The sequence below is a fragment of the Mangifera indica genome, chromosome 12 (genome assembly GCF_011075055.1).
Source record: "Mangifera indica cultivar Alphonso chromosome 12, CATAS_Mindica_2.1, whole genome shotgun sequence".
Taxonomy (NCBI): domain Eukaryota; kingdom Viridiplantae; phylum Streptophyta; class Magnoliopsida; order Sapindales; family Anacardiaceae; genus Mangifera; species Mangifera indica.
The window spans coordinates 11,915,302-11,930,062 of record NC_058148.1 but is presented as its reverse complement, the minus strand read 5'-3'; the positions used below and the strand labels follow the sequence as shown (position 1 = coordinate 11,930,062).

The 14,761-nt window shown below is 33.2% G+C and overlaps 3 protein-coding genes and 1 long non-coding RNA gene across 20 annotated transcripts; all 4 read left to right on the top strand.

Annotated features, from left to right (window-relative positions):
- The first annotated feature begins 141 nt into the window (after positions 1-141).
- On the top strand, positions 142-3,918 carry LOC123192160 (neutral/alkaline invertase 3, chloroplastic-like). 13 transcript variants are annotated; one of them, XM_044604607.1, is made up of 7 exons: positions 142-256; positions 911-1,009; positions 1,286-1,447; positions 1,522-1,566; positions 2,458-2,633; positions 2,782-3,279; positions 3,422-3,918. In XM_044604607.1, exons 3-6 carry the CDS (start codon positions 1,301-1,303, stop codon positions 2,873-2,875), a joined length of 462 nt encoding a protein of 153 aa, XP_044460542.1. In that variant the 5' UTR covers positions 142-256; positions 911-1,009; positions 1,286-1,300; the 3' UTR covers positions 2,876-3,279; positions 3,422-3,918. The 13 variants fall into 13 exon arrangements, 9 of the variants coding, with proteins under 9 accessions (XP_044460542.1, XP_044460541.1, XP_044460540.1 ...); XM_044604606.1 differs by having other exon boundaries at positions 142-345; XM_044604605.1 differs by having other exon boundaries at positions 142-345; positions 882-1,009.
- A 90-nt stretch (positions 3,919-4,008) lies between these two features.
- Positions 4,009-4,747, top strand: LOC123192163. The gene is made up of 2 exons (XR_006496821.1): positions 4,009-4,309; positions 4,377-4,747. It is a non-coding gene; the product is annotated as an uncharacterized LOC123192163 (long non-coding RNA).
- Positions 4,748-6,045: 1,298 nt separating this feature from the next.
- LOC123192639 (serine/threonine-protein kinase D6PKL2-like) lies at positions 6,046-8,579 on the top strand. Its single transcript, XM_044605267.1, has 2 exons — positions 6,046-6,728; positions 7,680-8,579. Exons 1-2 carry the CDS (start codon positions 6,142-6,144, stop codon positions 8,479-8,481), a joined length of 1,389 nt encoding a protein of 462 aa, XP_044461202.1. The 5' UTR covers positions 6,046-6,141; the 3' UTR covers positions 8,482-8,579.
- A 1,105-nt stretch (positions 8,580-9,684) lies between these two features.
- LOC123193611 lies at positions 9,685-14,721 on the top strand. Of its 5 annotated transcripts, none has more exons than XM_044606668.1 (7): positions 9,685-9,718; positions 10,017-10,089; positions 10,800-10,930; positions 11,023-11,091; positions 11,981-12,052; positions 13,174-13,246; positions 14,491-14,721. In XM_044606668.1, exons 2-7 carry the CDS (start codon positions 10,024-10,026, stop codon positions 14,518-14,520), a joined length of 441 nt encoding a protein of 146 aa, XP_044462603.1. In that variant the 5' UTR covers positions 9,685-9,718; positions 10,017-10,023; the 3' UTR covers positions 14,521-14,721. The 5 variants fall into 5 exon arrangements, with proteins under 5 accessions (XP_044462603.1, XP_044462602.1, XP_044462604.1 ...); XM_044606667.1 differs by having other exon boundaries at positions 9,697-9,832; XM_044606665.1 differs by having other exon boundaries at positions 9,706-9,832; positions 9,969-10,089.
- Positions 14,722-14,761: the final 40 nt, after the last annotated feature.

The following is a 14,761-nucleotide window of genomic DNA, read 5'->3' as shown; positions in this document are numbered from 1 at the left end:
TGGCCCCAAGGATTTTTTTTAGTTTCCTGGAGATTTTATTTTAATTATATTTTAGCACAAAAGGAGAGAGAGGATTTCTTTGGTTTTGCAATAGAAGTGAAAAGACGATAATAGAATTCGATGTGACAGTGTATCCGTAGCTTTGAAAGGGTATTTTAGGGACTTAGTTTGATCTGTGGATAAAAGCGGCCATTATTTCTCCAGTGGATTTGGAAGGAAAATGGGAGGATAAGGCAGTCAATGTGAAATGGAAAAAGTAAAAAACAAAATATTTTTCTAAAAATTTAATAACGTTTACCATTGTATTGATTAACTTGAATAGCTAGGGCGAAGGAAGTAATATCAGTTGAGCGCTTTTTATGTTCAATTTTCATGGTTTGGTTTTGATTTTTGTGGGTAGAATCTGTATTTATGTGCGTGGTTTTCTTCCATTTGCGTTTTTGTTATAGAAAAATGAGTTAATTTCGGTGCTGTTTTGTTCCTGTTCAATGCATGTTTGTATGGGTTGGTGCCTTTTGTTGTAGCTTGAATGAATTTTGCTTTGATTTTGATTTGAAATGTTTATTTTCAGTGAATGATTGTTTGTTGCTTGATTTGAATTTGCATGTGAATATCAAAGATTGGAAGTGTTAACGTGTATTATTTTGTTTGGTTGCTGAGAAAACTTAGTGAAAGATATGTTTTCTGTTCATGCTGAATTGCAAAAGATGATATTTTTGCTTGGGTGTGATAAAATCTAGTGTTAGGCTTTCGTTTCTGTCTTTTGGTTTCAATGTGTACTCGCTTTCATGTCTTAATTTTTTATGGATTGATTTGCTTCCATATTGAATTATTTCAACTATAGAGAAGTAACATTTTGAAGCGTACTCGCTCTCACCCAGGCCTCATTCGGGTGTATGATATTGATCAGGTCTACATTAGTGATTTTATACCGTCTGATATTGCTTTCCTGTTTAAGGGAGAGTATGATATTGTTCGGAATTTCATCCTTCACAGCCTTTAGTTGCAGGTAGTATAATTGTTTAAGCTGATAATTTAATCATGACGTTATCTGTTTTTAAGATACATTTTTCTAATAATTATTAGGGTCTGTTCATGTAAAATTATTTCTTTCAATTTTTTTTTTTTAATTCCTGTTAAATGATACCTGGGTGATGCATGAGATTGTTTATTTCATAAGCCATGCTTTTTCTCGCTTGCTGGAAAATTGAGGAAACTTTTCTCCTCTATTTGGATAGCATCAATGTGCTTACTTTTATCTCGTCATCTTTTCCTTATGTCACAGAGCTGGGAGAAAACAATGGACTGTCATAGTCCTGGTCAAGGGCTGATGCCTGCTAGTTTTAAGGTCATACTGTTCCTCTGGATGGTGATGATTCTACAACAGAATTACTGGATCCCAACATTGGGGAGGCAGAAATTGACCGTGTTGCACCAGTTGACTCTGGTAAGTAAAATTTCTCTGCAAAAAAAGTTTTACCCTGAGGCAAAAATCTCATTTGTTTTATTTCCAAATTGTAGGAATATGGTGGATTATATTATAATGGGCATCTGAAAAATGCTCAGGTGATCTCTCAGTTCTGGGGAGAATTGATGTACGAACTGGGATTAAGATGATTCTGAGATTGTGTCTTGGTGATGGTTTTGACATGTTCCCTACATTATTGGTTATTATTGATGGTTCTTGCATGATAGATCGTTGAATGGGAATTCATGGTCACCCTCTCGAAATGCAGGTAAATAAGTTCTTTTTTTATCATTGTACGGTGTTTTTTCATTCATTCTTTGTTTCTTTTTTTTTTCACTCCAGTTCTATGCTAAACAGCATTATGTACTAGGCTGCAAGATTTAACATGACATTTTGTAAGAAAGTCTTTTGTTAAATCATAGGGACTTAGATGTTAGGGAAAAGTATCTGGACAGCAACAGTTTCAAGGTTGTTTACCAAGGCATCTATTATACTTGTTTTCCCATTATGGTGGAACCTAATAGATATCTCTATGTAGACCAAGGTTGCTATTTTTGTATTTGGGTTGACAAGTTTGAATATGATGTTGTGGTTGATAATGTTAGTGCCATATTGTGGGGTAATGTCAGATGTGCTTTTTTCTTGTCTGATAATTAGAGCCTAGTCTGATTCCATATGAGGAATTTATTCTTTTAGGCACTGTTTTTTTCAGCATTATTTTATGTACATGAGATGCTGGCTTCTGAGTATGGATCAGCTGATATCTGGTAGCTCTTTCCCTCCACATCAGAGAGTATTATTGGATTGATATTAGAAAATAGAAGGAGATTTACTGATGCAAGACTGAAGAGTACTCATATGTTGCAGTTAATAGGTTTAACATATACCCAGATTAGATTTCTCCATGGTTGGAGTGGATGCCCAGTAAGGTGGCTATCTAATTAGAAACTTGCAGCCAGCTCACATTGATTTCCGTTTCTTTTCTCTAGGAAACCTGTGGTCTGTTGTCAGCAGTCTTGCCACTGCAGACCACTTTGCATGCCGTATTGGATCTCATTGAAACTAAATGGTCAGATTTAGTAGCAGACATGCCATTGAAGATATGTTATCCTGCCCTTGAAGGTCAGGAGTGGCAAATTATCACAGGCAGTGATCCTAAGAACATGTAAATATATCCAACTTGATCTAGTCAGTGTTTTATTATTTTTCTTGATTTACTTGACATTATCATGATGTCATTGTTTTACTCTTCTTTTCTATGTGGGCCTTGGTCCTATCACAATGGTGGTTCTTGGCCAACTCTACTCTGGCAGGTTAGTTGAAGTTGCGTACTCTGACGGAAAATGGAATTACTGTTTTGGAGATAAAAGAATATTGATAGTAGTAAATAAATGGAGAACTAAATGACAACATCATTAATATTGGAGTCTTTGGAAAGTCATAGTTGTAACATAAGAAGATAAAATAACAAGCATAAGAAGAAATTAGATTAAGAGTATAAAAACAAATGAAGATGGAGGGAAGAACCATAGAAATAGACTTCGGCTGAGTTGTCTTTCTATATTTTTCAAGAGGCATCCAAGAAAATGTTAATGAGTATTAGTAAGAAATTACCAGTCCATTTGTCCAAGAAACCCAGATCTAAATTACAAAATATAAATAAAACTCAGGAACTCTGATAATCCTGCATTCTTGTTTGCATTTATTTTCCAAACCATATTAGCGGCAACAATTTCATTTACGTAGCTATGTCACCCTACAAATGTTCAGGAGGTGCTATATAGGATTTGCGCACATCTGAGCAGTCTATGGTCAGCATACTTCATCCTTTCGATTTTTATGTTTGTATATGCCTCTTATGATTAATACATAACATGGTAATAAATGAGGGATAGAACTATTTATCGACTGATATCCAGAATATTTATAACACATTCAAGTGGCATCTTGCAGCTTACCGTTGCGTGCAGTAAGATGAATAGACCAGAAATTGCTGCAAAAGCTGTTCAGGTAGCTGAAAAATGCATAGCACGTGACAAGTGGCCTGAATGTTATGACACCAAAAGAGCAACATGCGATGGAAGACAATCACACCCGTTCCAGAACTGGTCAATTGCTTCATTCCTTGTGGCAAAGCTTCTGCTTGCAGATGGAACTGCTGCTAAAATTTTAGTTAACTGAGGATTCTGAGCCGGTCAACACTTTCTCTTGTATGATCAGTGCCAATCCAAGGAGAAATCACAGACAGAAGAATCCGAACAAAACCTATATATGTCATATGAGTTTAAGTCCACCTAAGACACTGTAGGAATTCTCCTAATTTATCTGAAACGGCTACATAGTCCTTATTCTTGTATCATAGCATTATTTTGTAAAGATTATTTATTCTGATTTAGGAATAACATAGCTCTTGAAACGATGGTACATAATAGATAACATTATTTGCCTCATTTCAACCATATTTTGCACTGTTGATAAGGTTCTTGATGTTTTATCTGGTGGGTTGTAACATCCCATATCCACTTTCTCTGGTGGGATTGCTGAAAGTTACCTTCTTACTTGATGTCTTACCCACTTCTTATAGTGGGGTTCGGGTTTGTAGCTTACCCACTTTTCACGGTGGGGTTTAGAGTGTGTATTGAAGATGAAATCTTGGCTTCAAATTAAGGACACACTCCGATTCCTATCATATAAAAAGATCACAACTCTTGGGAAGAAAATTTATGGCATGAGACATGAATTCATTTTTTATTGAAACATTTCATGCATTAGACTCAACTTTTTTCAGGAATTTGGGCTGATTAAGCATAACGATGCAAAGTGACAGGTTGGTTTGAAACGGTAAGTGCTATGGTCAAGCTTCTTCCATATGTTAGCATCATCTAATTTGTGATTTCTTGTCTAGCAGCTTGTTCATGATTGTCGTTTGGACAACAGGTAAGCCCACGGCTGAAGCCAGATAGTTACAGCATTCAACAATAGTGATCTCATGTTCAAGCTGGCCTCTGGAACTTACAAGCATTAAAGGACAAAAAATTCTCTTGAAACATAGTATGTTTTCCCTTGGTGCTTTATTAGGACTTGGTCCTTTCTCAGTAAACAAAGATCTGACATAGATCAAATGAATATTGCTGCCAAAAGGATAATGAAAGATTGCATGATGGTTTATAGATTCTTGACTTATAAAAAACTATTGTGAACTATAAGATTGAAAACTACATATTGTGTATTCAAAGATTTTTAACATGACTTCTTTGCTTCCAATATTATTCTCATAAACCATGTGCATTTGAATGGTCAAAGTCATTATTTACTGTTTTTTTTTCTAAAAGATCGTAATATTCAACCATTTTTGTTTTGAATTTATGGTGTGGTTGATTTTACTTTGAATGAGTAATTTGGCTCAAATAAGATGTTTTCATTATCAGAAAAACTTCTTGTTTTGTAAATAAAGTGTATAGAAAGAGATATTAGGTTAAAATTGATTAAAAGAGATGAAGTGGTATGAATATATACAATGATCTACAAAGCATGCCTTGCCTTCTGAAAACGGTCACAGATAGGCTTTTCAACATGCTGTAATTATACTCTTGATTACCTACTGATCTCCTTCATCAAATCCCAAAAAAAGTGAAGGAAAATCCAGAGATTTTGCTACTCGGGATTAACAGATCATGCCTGATGAGATGACAGCTAGGAGATGACTTGACCTTATTATTAAAAAAATGTACAATTTTTCTTACCATAATAAGTTAGTCAAATACAATATCTTTCCCTTTCATGTCACCTATATGATTGTGATTTCAATAACTTACCCCGACATTATTAATAATTTAATTAAAAGAAAAACAGTTAATTTCATTTCTCTTCAAAGAAATACTCAACACTTGTGGAAAATTTCCTTGTAAAATGAATTTGTTTAATATTTTTCCAAATACCTTTATCTCAATGCTAGTTAAAATTATGGAATTGATTTTTAGTATGTTCACCCTCTACTTCTAAATTAATCTTTGTTTTCACAAATTTAACCTTAATGGTAATTTTTCATATTGAATCATGACTAAACCCTAACCCTAAATTTTAATAACCTCATCCTAAATGTTCATGATCATTGAAGCCTTTTGTTTTATTTTAAACATTTGTTTGTTTGATGACAATATAATATTAAAACTATTGAAAACTTGACAGGAATATGAAGAAGAGAAGATAAGTTAAAATTAAGAAATTTGGGAAAATGGGGGTTAAAATTGGAAAAAAAATAAATCTAATTAAGCTTAAAGTGTTCATTTCAATATTAAATGGGGTGAAATTGATATTATCTTTTTAATTATAGAGGAGGGATTCTTTTGGGCTTATTAAAAATGGTTAAAATTTATAATTGAATATTCTTATATATTAAACTCCTTTAAATAAATTAATATTAAAAATTATTTATGTTTTTTCCTACTGTTAAGTATCGAGAAAATACATAGGAAGAATTTGTCTGAAGTTTCTGGCCCCTACGTGGGCCCACATTATACAAAATCTTGCCACATGGCCAATTATTATTTTGCCGGCCCTGCACCACTCTTCCTTCAAAAATCCTCTCCTTCCCACTCTATTCTCACTCTCAATTTCTGCAAACGCTCCACTTTTCTCCGCTCCCCTCCAGCAAGGGCAGCTCCTCTACCACCATGCAACCATGCGCCGATGATGCATCCGACGATCCCGACAATCTCAGCTTCACTTCCACCACCACCGTTACCAATGCACAAGAACTGAAACGTAGTGCAAGCTCAGGCTCAGAAGCCACAACTTGGACAAGTACAACAACAATCTCAAGCACAACCTCCTCCTCTACCACCACCGCCAAACAACAACACGCGCCGCCATGCAAAGACCAGTACTGGCATGCAATTCACCGCGCAACCTCTACAAACCCTAATGCACTCACGTTAAGCGACCTCCGCTTCGTCCACCGCCTCGGAAGCGGCGACATCGGCAGCGTATACCTCGTGGAGCTCAAGCACGCAGCCACCGGCTGCCTGTTCGCCGCTAAAGTCATGGACAAGAAAGAGGTCGTGAGTCGAAACAAAGAAAATAGGGCGAGGATAGAAAGGGAAATTCTGGAAATGATCGATCATCCTTTCTTGCCAACTCTGTATGCCACGTTGGATTGTCCACGGTGGTCGTGCCTGTTGACTGAGTTCTGTCCCGGCGGTGATCTGCATGTTCTCCGCCAACGGCAGCCGGAGAAAAGATTCTCAGAATCCGCAGTCAGGTGCGTGTCAGTGAAGTACTGAATCAATAATCCTATCTTACTGAATTTTTTTTTTTCAAAATTAGATAATATTTTAACAAAATAATTAAAATTTTTTATTTAAAGAGAGCGTGTGTAATGAAGAATGATGCATGATTATTATGAGTGGGCGCGTTTAATTATCATTGCATGTGGGGTCTGATGGGTTAATCTTATAAAATATGTCTCTTGAACGGCCACGATATAGAGTCCACATCGCTTTTGGTGAGTCGGTTGTGCACTGGATCATAATTTGAAATTTGCATTTTATCGCTTTAGAATAAGCGACATTATCTATTTTTTAAATAAAAATAGAAAATTTAAGGATATTGAATTTGATAATTAGAAAGATATTAATATATGTAATTGAATAATATTTAGCTTAATTAGTTTCTAAAGTGAGAGTTAATCAATCATCTTTACAAATTCTAGATATTATAATAGATTTCCCTTCTATGTTTTTCGATGAACTTTTTGTAATCTTAAACATTCTAGGAAATTTCTAATTTGCCCTTTTTTTTTCTTCAATAATTCAAAATGGTAACTATATCACAATCTGCCAATCTCTAATTCTTTTTATTTTATTTTGAATTAGGATTTGAGATAATCGTAATCTGTCAATATTACCCTTTTTTTTTTACTTTTTTTATTTTCCAAATAATTTGACCATTTTAGATTTCGGAAATTATTATGGTAAAATTGTAATTTCTTAAGAATATCCTGTTCGTAAGTAAGAAGACCATATGGGATTTGGTCAAAGGGACAATGAAATTATCCTTTAATTAATGGGTCTCACATATTTTTCACTTTTTCTTTATCATTATTTTGTACTTGAAAGTAATTTTACGTGATGTCATTAAAAGTTTTCGTCACGCGCTGTTTTTCGTTATTACGCATGGGCTTGGACTATAATTTTCGTTGTTTATTTTTTAGGTTTTATGCTTCAGAAGTAGTTGTTGCTCTGGAGTACCTACACATGATGGGGATAGTTTACCGTGATCTGAAGCCTGAAAATGTACTCGTAAGATCTGACGGTCACATCATGTTGACAGATTTTGATCTCTCTTTAAAAAGTGAAGACTCAACATCCACGGTTCAGGTTGTTTCTGATCATAACCCGCCAATCAACGATCAACTTATTGATTATCCTGTCGATCCATCTCCATATAACAATTCTTCATGCATCATACCCAATTGCATGGTGCCAGTTGTCTCATGTTTTCACCCAAAACGTAATAAACGAAAAAAGAGATTAAGAAACCGTGGGAGCCTTGAAATAATTGCTGAGCCAGTTGATGTAAGATCAATGTCTTTTGTTGGAACCCATGAGTATCTAGCCCCAGAGATTGTATCAAGTGAAGGTCACGGTAATGCAGTGGATTGGTGGACATTGGGAATATTCATATTTGAAATGTTCTATGGAACAACACCATTTAAGGGTACTGACCATGAGTTAACCTTGGCTAATATTGTGGCTCGAGCCCTCGAGTTCCCTAAAGAACCATCTGTGCCTGGACCTGCCAAGGACTTGATCACACAACTTCTTGTAAAAGACTCAAACAAGCGAATGGGATCCATTATGGGGGCTGCATCCATCAAGCATCATCAATTTTTCAACGGGGTCAATTGGGCACTGTTGAGATGTGCGAAACCGCCATATGTCCCCCGACCAGCTGCATATCAAGATTTTGTTGCTACCAAAACTAGTACTGATAATTCTATTGAGTATTTCTAGCATAAAGAAATTTCAAATTCAAAGACAATAACACTTATAAGTGAATTCGTTGAAGAATGGAAAAATTATATTTGAAAATATAAACATTCTTAGATGCAGAGGTAAGAAGTGACAAATTGATTACATAAATATTGGTGGGGAGGATTTGTTCATTAAATGTACAACATAAACAAATGTTCTATTATTTTTTAATTTGAGAGTGTAAGTGGAAAGAGCTTTGAGTGTTAATTTTTTTTGTTGCTGAATTTTGAGTGAATGGAGAGAACCTGCGATAGCCTGTAACCCAGGGACCTAAAATTGGGCTTCAATATTACCAACCATGGCCCACTTAAGTGATTTATAACAAATAAATAAATTTGGTACCAAGTATGTTCATATTTCGAATTTTTAGAAACTCAAATTTCATAAGCCTATTGCTTAGGCTTAATCGAATCATTAATTCTGAGGATGATTAATTAACCTCATTTAAATTATAATAAAATTATATATATATTATTATATAATTAAATAACTTTAAATTAAAAATAAAATAATATTCGATTATATGATGAAATATATATTTATATATTCAAAATAAATAGAGATAATATTATTTTTTAAATTAATAACATAAAACACAGTTAAATATATTTAAACTATTTTTTTTAATAAGAAAAGTTAATTCTATTACTTATACCATATATAATATATAACAAAATTGCATTTATAATGGTACAATTTTTATTTTTCGTTTTTCTTATTTTCCTTTTCTAGTTTCTTGGTTGTTAGAAAACACTTAATAACAGTGACAATGAAATTGCCTTTGAAACTATAGATAAGGTATGATCCAAGCATCATTTTACATAAATATAAAAAGATTTGAAGAGAAATAATGACTTAGAAATTAAATAATAAATTGTTTTATTGGTTTTTGATTAGTTATCTTTTTTTATTTGTCTCAAATAAAATTTAAAAAATAACACGGATATTTATATCTTATATTATAATATTTATTTAAGGGAATTAATTTTAATAAATTAATTCAAAAATAGTTTTCTTTTAAGATTTAAAAGAAAAAGAATAAATTTTTAAACTTAAAATGGAAAATAATAATACAGCTTTTTAATTTTTTATCATCAAATTTAATACATATGGTATTTAAAGTAATTTAATAAAGTATTTGAGGCGTACAAAACCGGACTCTGTTGGCTTAGTAGATATTTCCCGTCTTCAAAACTCCATAGATGACAAGTGACAGGTATCAAAGTAACCAAAACTAGCAGGTTTCCATTTCGCAAATTCAGGGTGCTTGCGCTTTTTTTTTTCATTCAGCCCCGCAGAAACAACGCACAGAAAGAGAAACAATGAGATGGTTTGTTTGCTTTTTTCAAATTTTTTTGTCATTTTCTTCAAAGAAGTGGATGCAGACTCAGAAGCATTTACTATCTGTAACTTCTTTCCATATGTGCGTTCTCTCTTCTGGCACTCTTTTACAACTCACCAACCAGACCACACTGGCAAAATTATTTCTTTGCTCGAATTGTTTCTCTGCTTAGGTGATCAATGGCGAATGAAAAGGAGATTTTGAACAAGAAGCTCCTTGGAATTATCAGCTCCATGGAGGAACAAGTTCGTTCCTTTTCTGTTTTGAGATATCCTAGACCATCATTATGTGCATTTGATGTTTTTGTTTGAGGTTGATGGTCGGAAATTATGGAGTATTTTATTTTTCATGTTTATAACTAAAAGATTAGGTTTTAATTTTATGTAGTACTGTAATTTATACGGAAATTAGTATATTTATGTTTAAGAAAATTAAAATGAAACTAACATTTTTCTTGAAAGTAGATGAGGAAATTCGTTTTTCAAAGTTTGATGATGTGTATGCTTAGAAAAAATGAGTGCTTAAAAGATTTATAGGGGCATTAAGAGTCTCATTTATAAGTTTTTTGTATGATGATTTTCTGCTGAATTACTTTATGGTAAAATGATGAAAGATAAAGAAGAAAGAAGATTGGAATTTACTTGACAGCTTTGTGAGAGTGACTGGTGTGAACAGGATCCTTTATGGTTCCCTTGATTTTTTTGGCCTGCAAACATGTATGAAATGATTCTCATTTTTCTACATAGCTTATTGTTAACTAATTCGTGTCTGAACTATGATGTTTTAATGTTGCATATAATGGATGTTGATTGGTATGTTTCAAGTTCTTTTACAGGGATGGATAAAATCTTTTATATGTTGATTGTTTTTCTTTGTAGAAGTCCTCCATGGCTCTAGCATGTGTTAGGAGATGATTATGTTTTGCATTAGTTAATCAAATAGTTTTATGATGCAGGGTTTGGTGAACCCTCGTTTTCGAATGATTCGTACGTTGAAGGAGTCTAATGGCCCTTTCTTTTTTGCTGAGTTGATACCAACCTTCTGCTCTGATACCCGAACCACTATAAGAGAGTTGATCCGAATTTTGTATATTCCAATGTCAATACTATGGTGTTTCAGTTTTTTTTTTTTTTTTTAAATTATTGTATTTATTTTGTTTGTAATTAATTTCCTTGCAGGGAGAAACCTGTTGTGGATTTTCATATCCTGGAAGAACTATGCATGAAGATAAAAGGAGCATCATCTTGGTAACGTAGCAGTTTGCTTACGTACCTGTGTAATAATTTGAGACGTGGAAATGTATTTATTTAAGTTTGACAAATATAGAAAATGTATTATGGCCGACTTTAGAGGATCTTCTGATCAAGTTATACTTAATTCCTCTTTACGTTTTTTTGTCCATTATATAGAGAATATGCTTAATGATTGTTTTTTAAGAATGTTTCCGATCAACTTATATTTTACTTGCACGTGGTGCTAAAATGATCTCGGACTAACTATTAGGTGTTTTTCTTTTTTGTCGTTTAGTTTGTCTGATGTTGAAACATTGCATGAATTGCAGTTTTTACTTCCAGAGGTGGTTGGGTCATGCATTTGTTTCATATAAATCAAATATTTAAGGCTAATTTAATATTGAATTTTTTTAGTCTCCGACATGCATAAAAAACAATTTATGAAATGAGGGTCATTCTAACATCAAGAGTCTAATTTTGTTCCCAGTATGCATTTCTGGAGTAATTGTTGTCCTTCATTCAACAAAGTAATTGGTGTTCCGGTTTTTACTTTCAATTTTGGTTTCTTTTTTAGTAATTTTTTTTTTACTTTGATATTTTCAGATAGGGAGTGCAGATTCTCTAGTGTTGTCTGCAATTATTTAAGCTACATAAAAGGATTTTTCAATGTCAGAACCAAAATACTTCAGTTACCTTGTAAAGCTTTTCACACAATAGAATAGCACAAATAAGTCAACCTCCTAACATTTTTCTGTATACCTTTATTCAATGTAGATGATGCTTATGCTTGTTTTATTTTATATATATATATATATATATATATATATATATATATATATATATATATATATATATATATATATTGTTAGGTATGTTATTCATTTTTGCTCTTTTGGTGGTCCAGCATTGGTGCTCATCAAATAGCACTTGCATCTGGTGATCTTTTTCGAGCTGTTACTGACAAATGTAAGGAACGGTAAGAATTTTTTTCTCACGCACAGTATAAAATTCTGTCACTATCTTATTATTCGTTTCCCACTGCTTGGTATTAGGATCCTGTGCTGCAGTAATTAATTTAGTCGAATACTTATTTACTGATTTCTAAATGCAAATCTCTGAAATCTCTTTACAGTTGAGTGTCCTTCACTAATAGCAATGTTGCATGAAGGTGTTGACAATGATGTTGATGGTAAAATATCAAAAGAGGTGGAAGAAGATCCCTTAGTTTAGTAGATAAAGGGGCCAACATCATTGCGGTATATGTATGTTGAATCAAGTGTATAGATGATTAATGTAGGAGACAATGTAGCTAATTGATCTTTAAGGACATATATTAAAACATTATTTATTATAAGAGGGACATTTATCTCCTTCCCTCTCTCTTCATGTCTCATGATAAATTAACACGTAAAGGAGGTAGTGATTTCGTTTTGGAGAATGGGAGGATAGAGGAAGAAAAGATCCTTTAATTTGAGTGAAACATGAGGTTTTATCATATGACAAGAGGTTTATCTACGTTTTATAACATTAATGGGGAACTGTCATTGAAGTCTACCAAATGGATGCAGATTGTTCAATGCTCCACTTGTTTTAAGAGAATGCAATTTATTCATTAATCACTTTGTCCAAGATTGAAAGATGTTTGACTAGTTAATGTGCACAAATTTCCAAGACAGCCAGAGTTCCTCACCAATCACTCAAACCAAATGTTGTAGTGTCCGTTTATGGCATGTTTGTTATGCCTGCACCCCTCTACCTCGACTCTCCATTTAGCTTCCAGAGCGATATAGTTATAAGAGAGGGAACATTATTGCTCCATAGTGGCAAACCTAGCTTATACAATCTCTAGTTTAATATTCCTACCTTTTTGACATCCGTTTTTTATTCATTCATTTGTACTGATTTTTTTGTTGATTATTTTATATATATGATGTTGTTTTGTTTTACTTTAAATTTCTGGTGGACATGTATTAGGACTCCAAGTGTAAAGTATGAGACTTGGATTTCAGATGAAAGTTTATTTAATAGCACACAAAATTATTCTTCTCATTTTTTCTTTCTTGTTTGGATTTTAAATTCCCATACCATCATGTATAGGTGCGTCGTGGCTGTAGATGCAATCAAACATGAATTTATGCGGCTGAATGAAAGGTTGGACGCTGTCCTTCAGGTATTTTGGAATATAAGTAAATATGTGGATTCTTTAAATTTTAATAATACATATACATGGGGATATGCATAGTTAAATATAATAGTAGATTTTCTTCATTTTTACATGTTATATTTGATCTTGGATGCTAATAAATAAGAAAAGGTACATTCAATCTAGTGCTATTGGTATGATCTTTAGCTTTGCTTGAGTTGACAGTCTTGTATGCATCTTCTCTCACTAACAAATATGGTCAGCTCTTGTGCCTTAATATTTACGCATTAAGGGGAAAGGTTTTTTTTTTTTTTTTTTGGGAAAATAAATGATATCCTTGTTGCTTCCTGTTTTTTATTTTCTTTTTTCATTTTACTATTTACTAGCATTGTGCAATAGGCAGATTTCTCTCTTCTCACATGACAAGTACTCTTAGTCACTTGAATCTGTTACCTGCATATAGACCTTTTTCACTATGCTCTTTTAATCACAATATATTTTCTGATGTTTTGGTGGATAGAATGGTGTTCTAAGAATAGGCTTTTAACATGAGATATATCCCTCTCATGTATATTTGCTCAGGGTGAGCATATTACCGGCTTCTTCAAAGTTAAATGCAATCTAGTCTTTTAATTCCCTTTACTGTATATGCGCTGCCTTTTTGATGACCAGTTCTACATTTCTACTATATAACTAATATTGATGGAAATTCCACAACGTATGGCAAGCCATGTGCAATTTGACTTTATCATCAATTTTGTTACCATTTTTATAATTCCATCTTTATTACCATTTTTGTCGTGTTATAATTTGTGTTCATCATCAATTTTGTTGTTTGCTGTTTGTTTTTTGGTCTAAGCTGCCGAGTTTTTGCATTATTTGATTATCTTAGTTGGAAGAAGCATAACTTTTTGAAATATCGAGTTTGTTATAAAGATGGCATTTATGATGCTTCTAAACTGAAAAGAAGCTTCTCATTTAACATTATGCTTTAATGAGGTAATCTCTATAGCATTTCTGTCACGTCCATACGTCATCCCCTAATGCATTAGATATTATAGTAATAGGGATTTTGGGATAATTCTTTCTTTATGTCGTCAATTGTCCTTATCAGAAGAAACCTTTTTTAGTGGTTCCAAAAACCCCAACCTCTGCAAAACTGCTGTGACTTTAATGTTGTATTGCTGTGTTATTGAAAATTGGATGGTTATTAATCTGAAGTTGTTTGTTCTAATTAATATATTCCTTGTGTGGAATGTTTTGTGTTGCAGCTGGAGCAGAAAATCCTCTCCCATCGCTGAAGATCCAAAGTTGGTGTCCTCTTGCTTGCGCGGATATGTGGATGGTTTCTGAGTAGTAATATAATAATACAGACAGTAAATTTAATAGTAGGCAGTTGAAGTATTTTATCAAACTTGTTTGCAGGAACTTTTAAATGCTAATATCATAAGCATTATATGATCTTATCAGTTAATGTTATTATATCTTCCTAGTTGGCTTTAGCCAGATGAGTTGATTTGTAATTGAGCAATGTTGCATACA

What these genes read in the sequence shown, in the direction of transcription:
- LOC123193611 (XM_044606668.1), top strand. Translation starts at nt 10,024, where the DNA reads ATGGCGAATGAAAAGGAGATTTTGAACAAGAAGCTCCTTGGAATTATC. An exon ending in TCAGCTCCATGGAGGAACAA is followed by an intron (nt 10,090 to 10,799) that starts GTTCGTTCCTTT and finishes TTTATGATGCAG; the next exon opens with GGTTTGGTGAACCCTCGTTT. An exon ending in GGTTGGACGCTGTCCTTCAG is followed by an intron (nt 13,247 to 14,490) that starts GTATTTTGGAAT and finishes TTTGTGTTGCAG; the next exon opens with CTGGAGCAGAAAATCCTCTC.
- LOC123192160 (XM_044604602.1), top strand. Translation starts at nt 1,244, where the DNA reads ATGTGCTTACTTTTATCTCGTCATCTTTTCCTTATGTCACAGAGCTGG. An exon ending in TGTTGCACCAGTTGACTCTG is followed by an intron (nt 1,448 to 1,521) that starts GTAAGTAAAATT and finishes TCCAAATTGTAG; the next exon opens with GAATATGGTGGATTATATTA. An exon ending in GGCATCTGAAAAATGCTCAG is followed by an intron (nt 1,567 to 2,457) that starts GTGATCTCTCAG and finishes TCTTTTCTCTAG; the next exon opens with GAAACCTGTGGTCTGTTGTC.
- LOC123192639 (XM_044605267.1), top strand. Translation starts at nt 6,142, where the DNA reads ATGCAACCATGCGCCGATGATGCATCCGACGATCCCGACAATCTCAGC. An exon ending in TTCTCAGAATCCGCAGTCAG is followed by an intron (nt 6,729 to 7,679) that starts GTGCGTGTCAGT and finishes TTTATTTTTTAG; the next exon opens with GTTTTATGCTTCAGAAGTAG.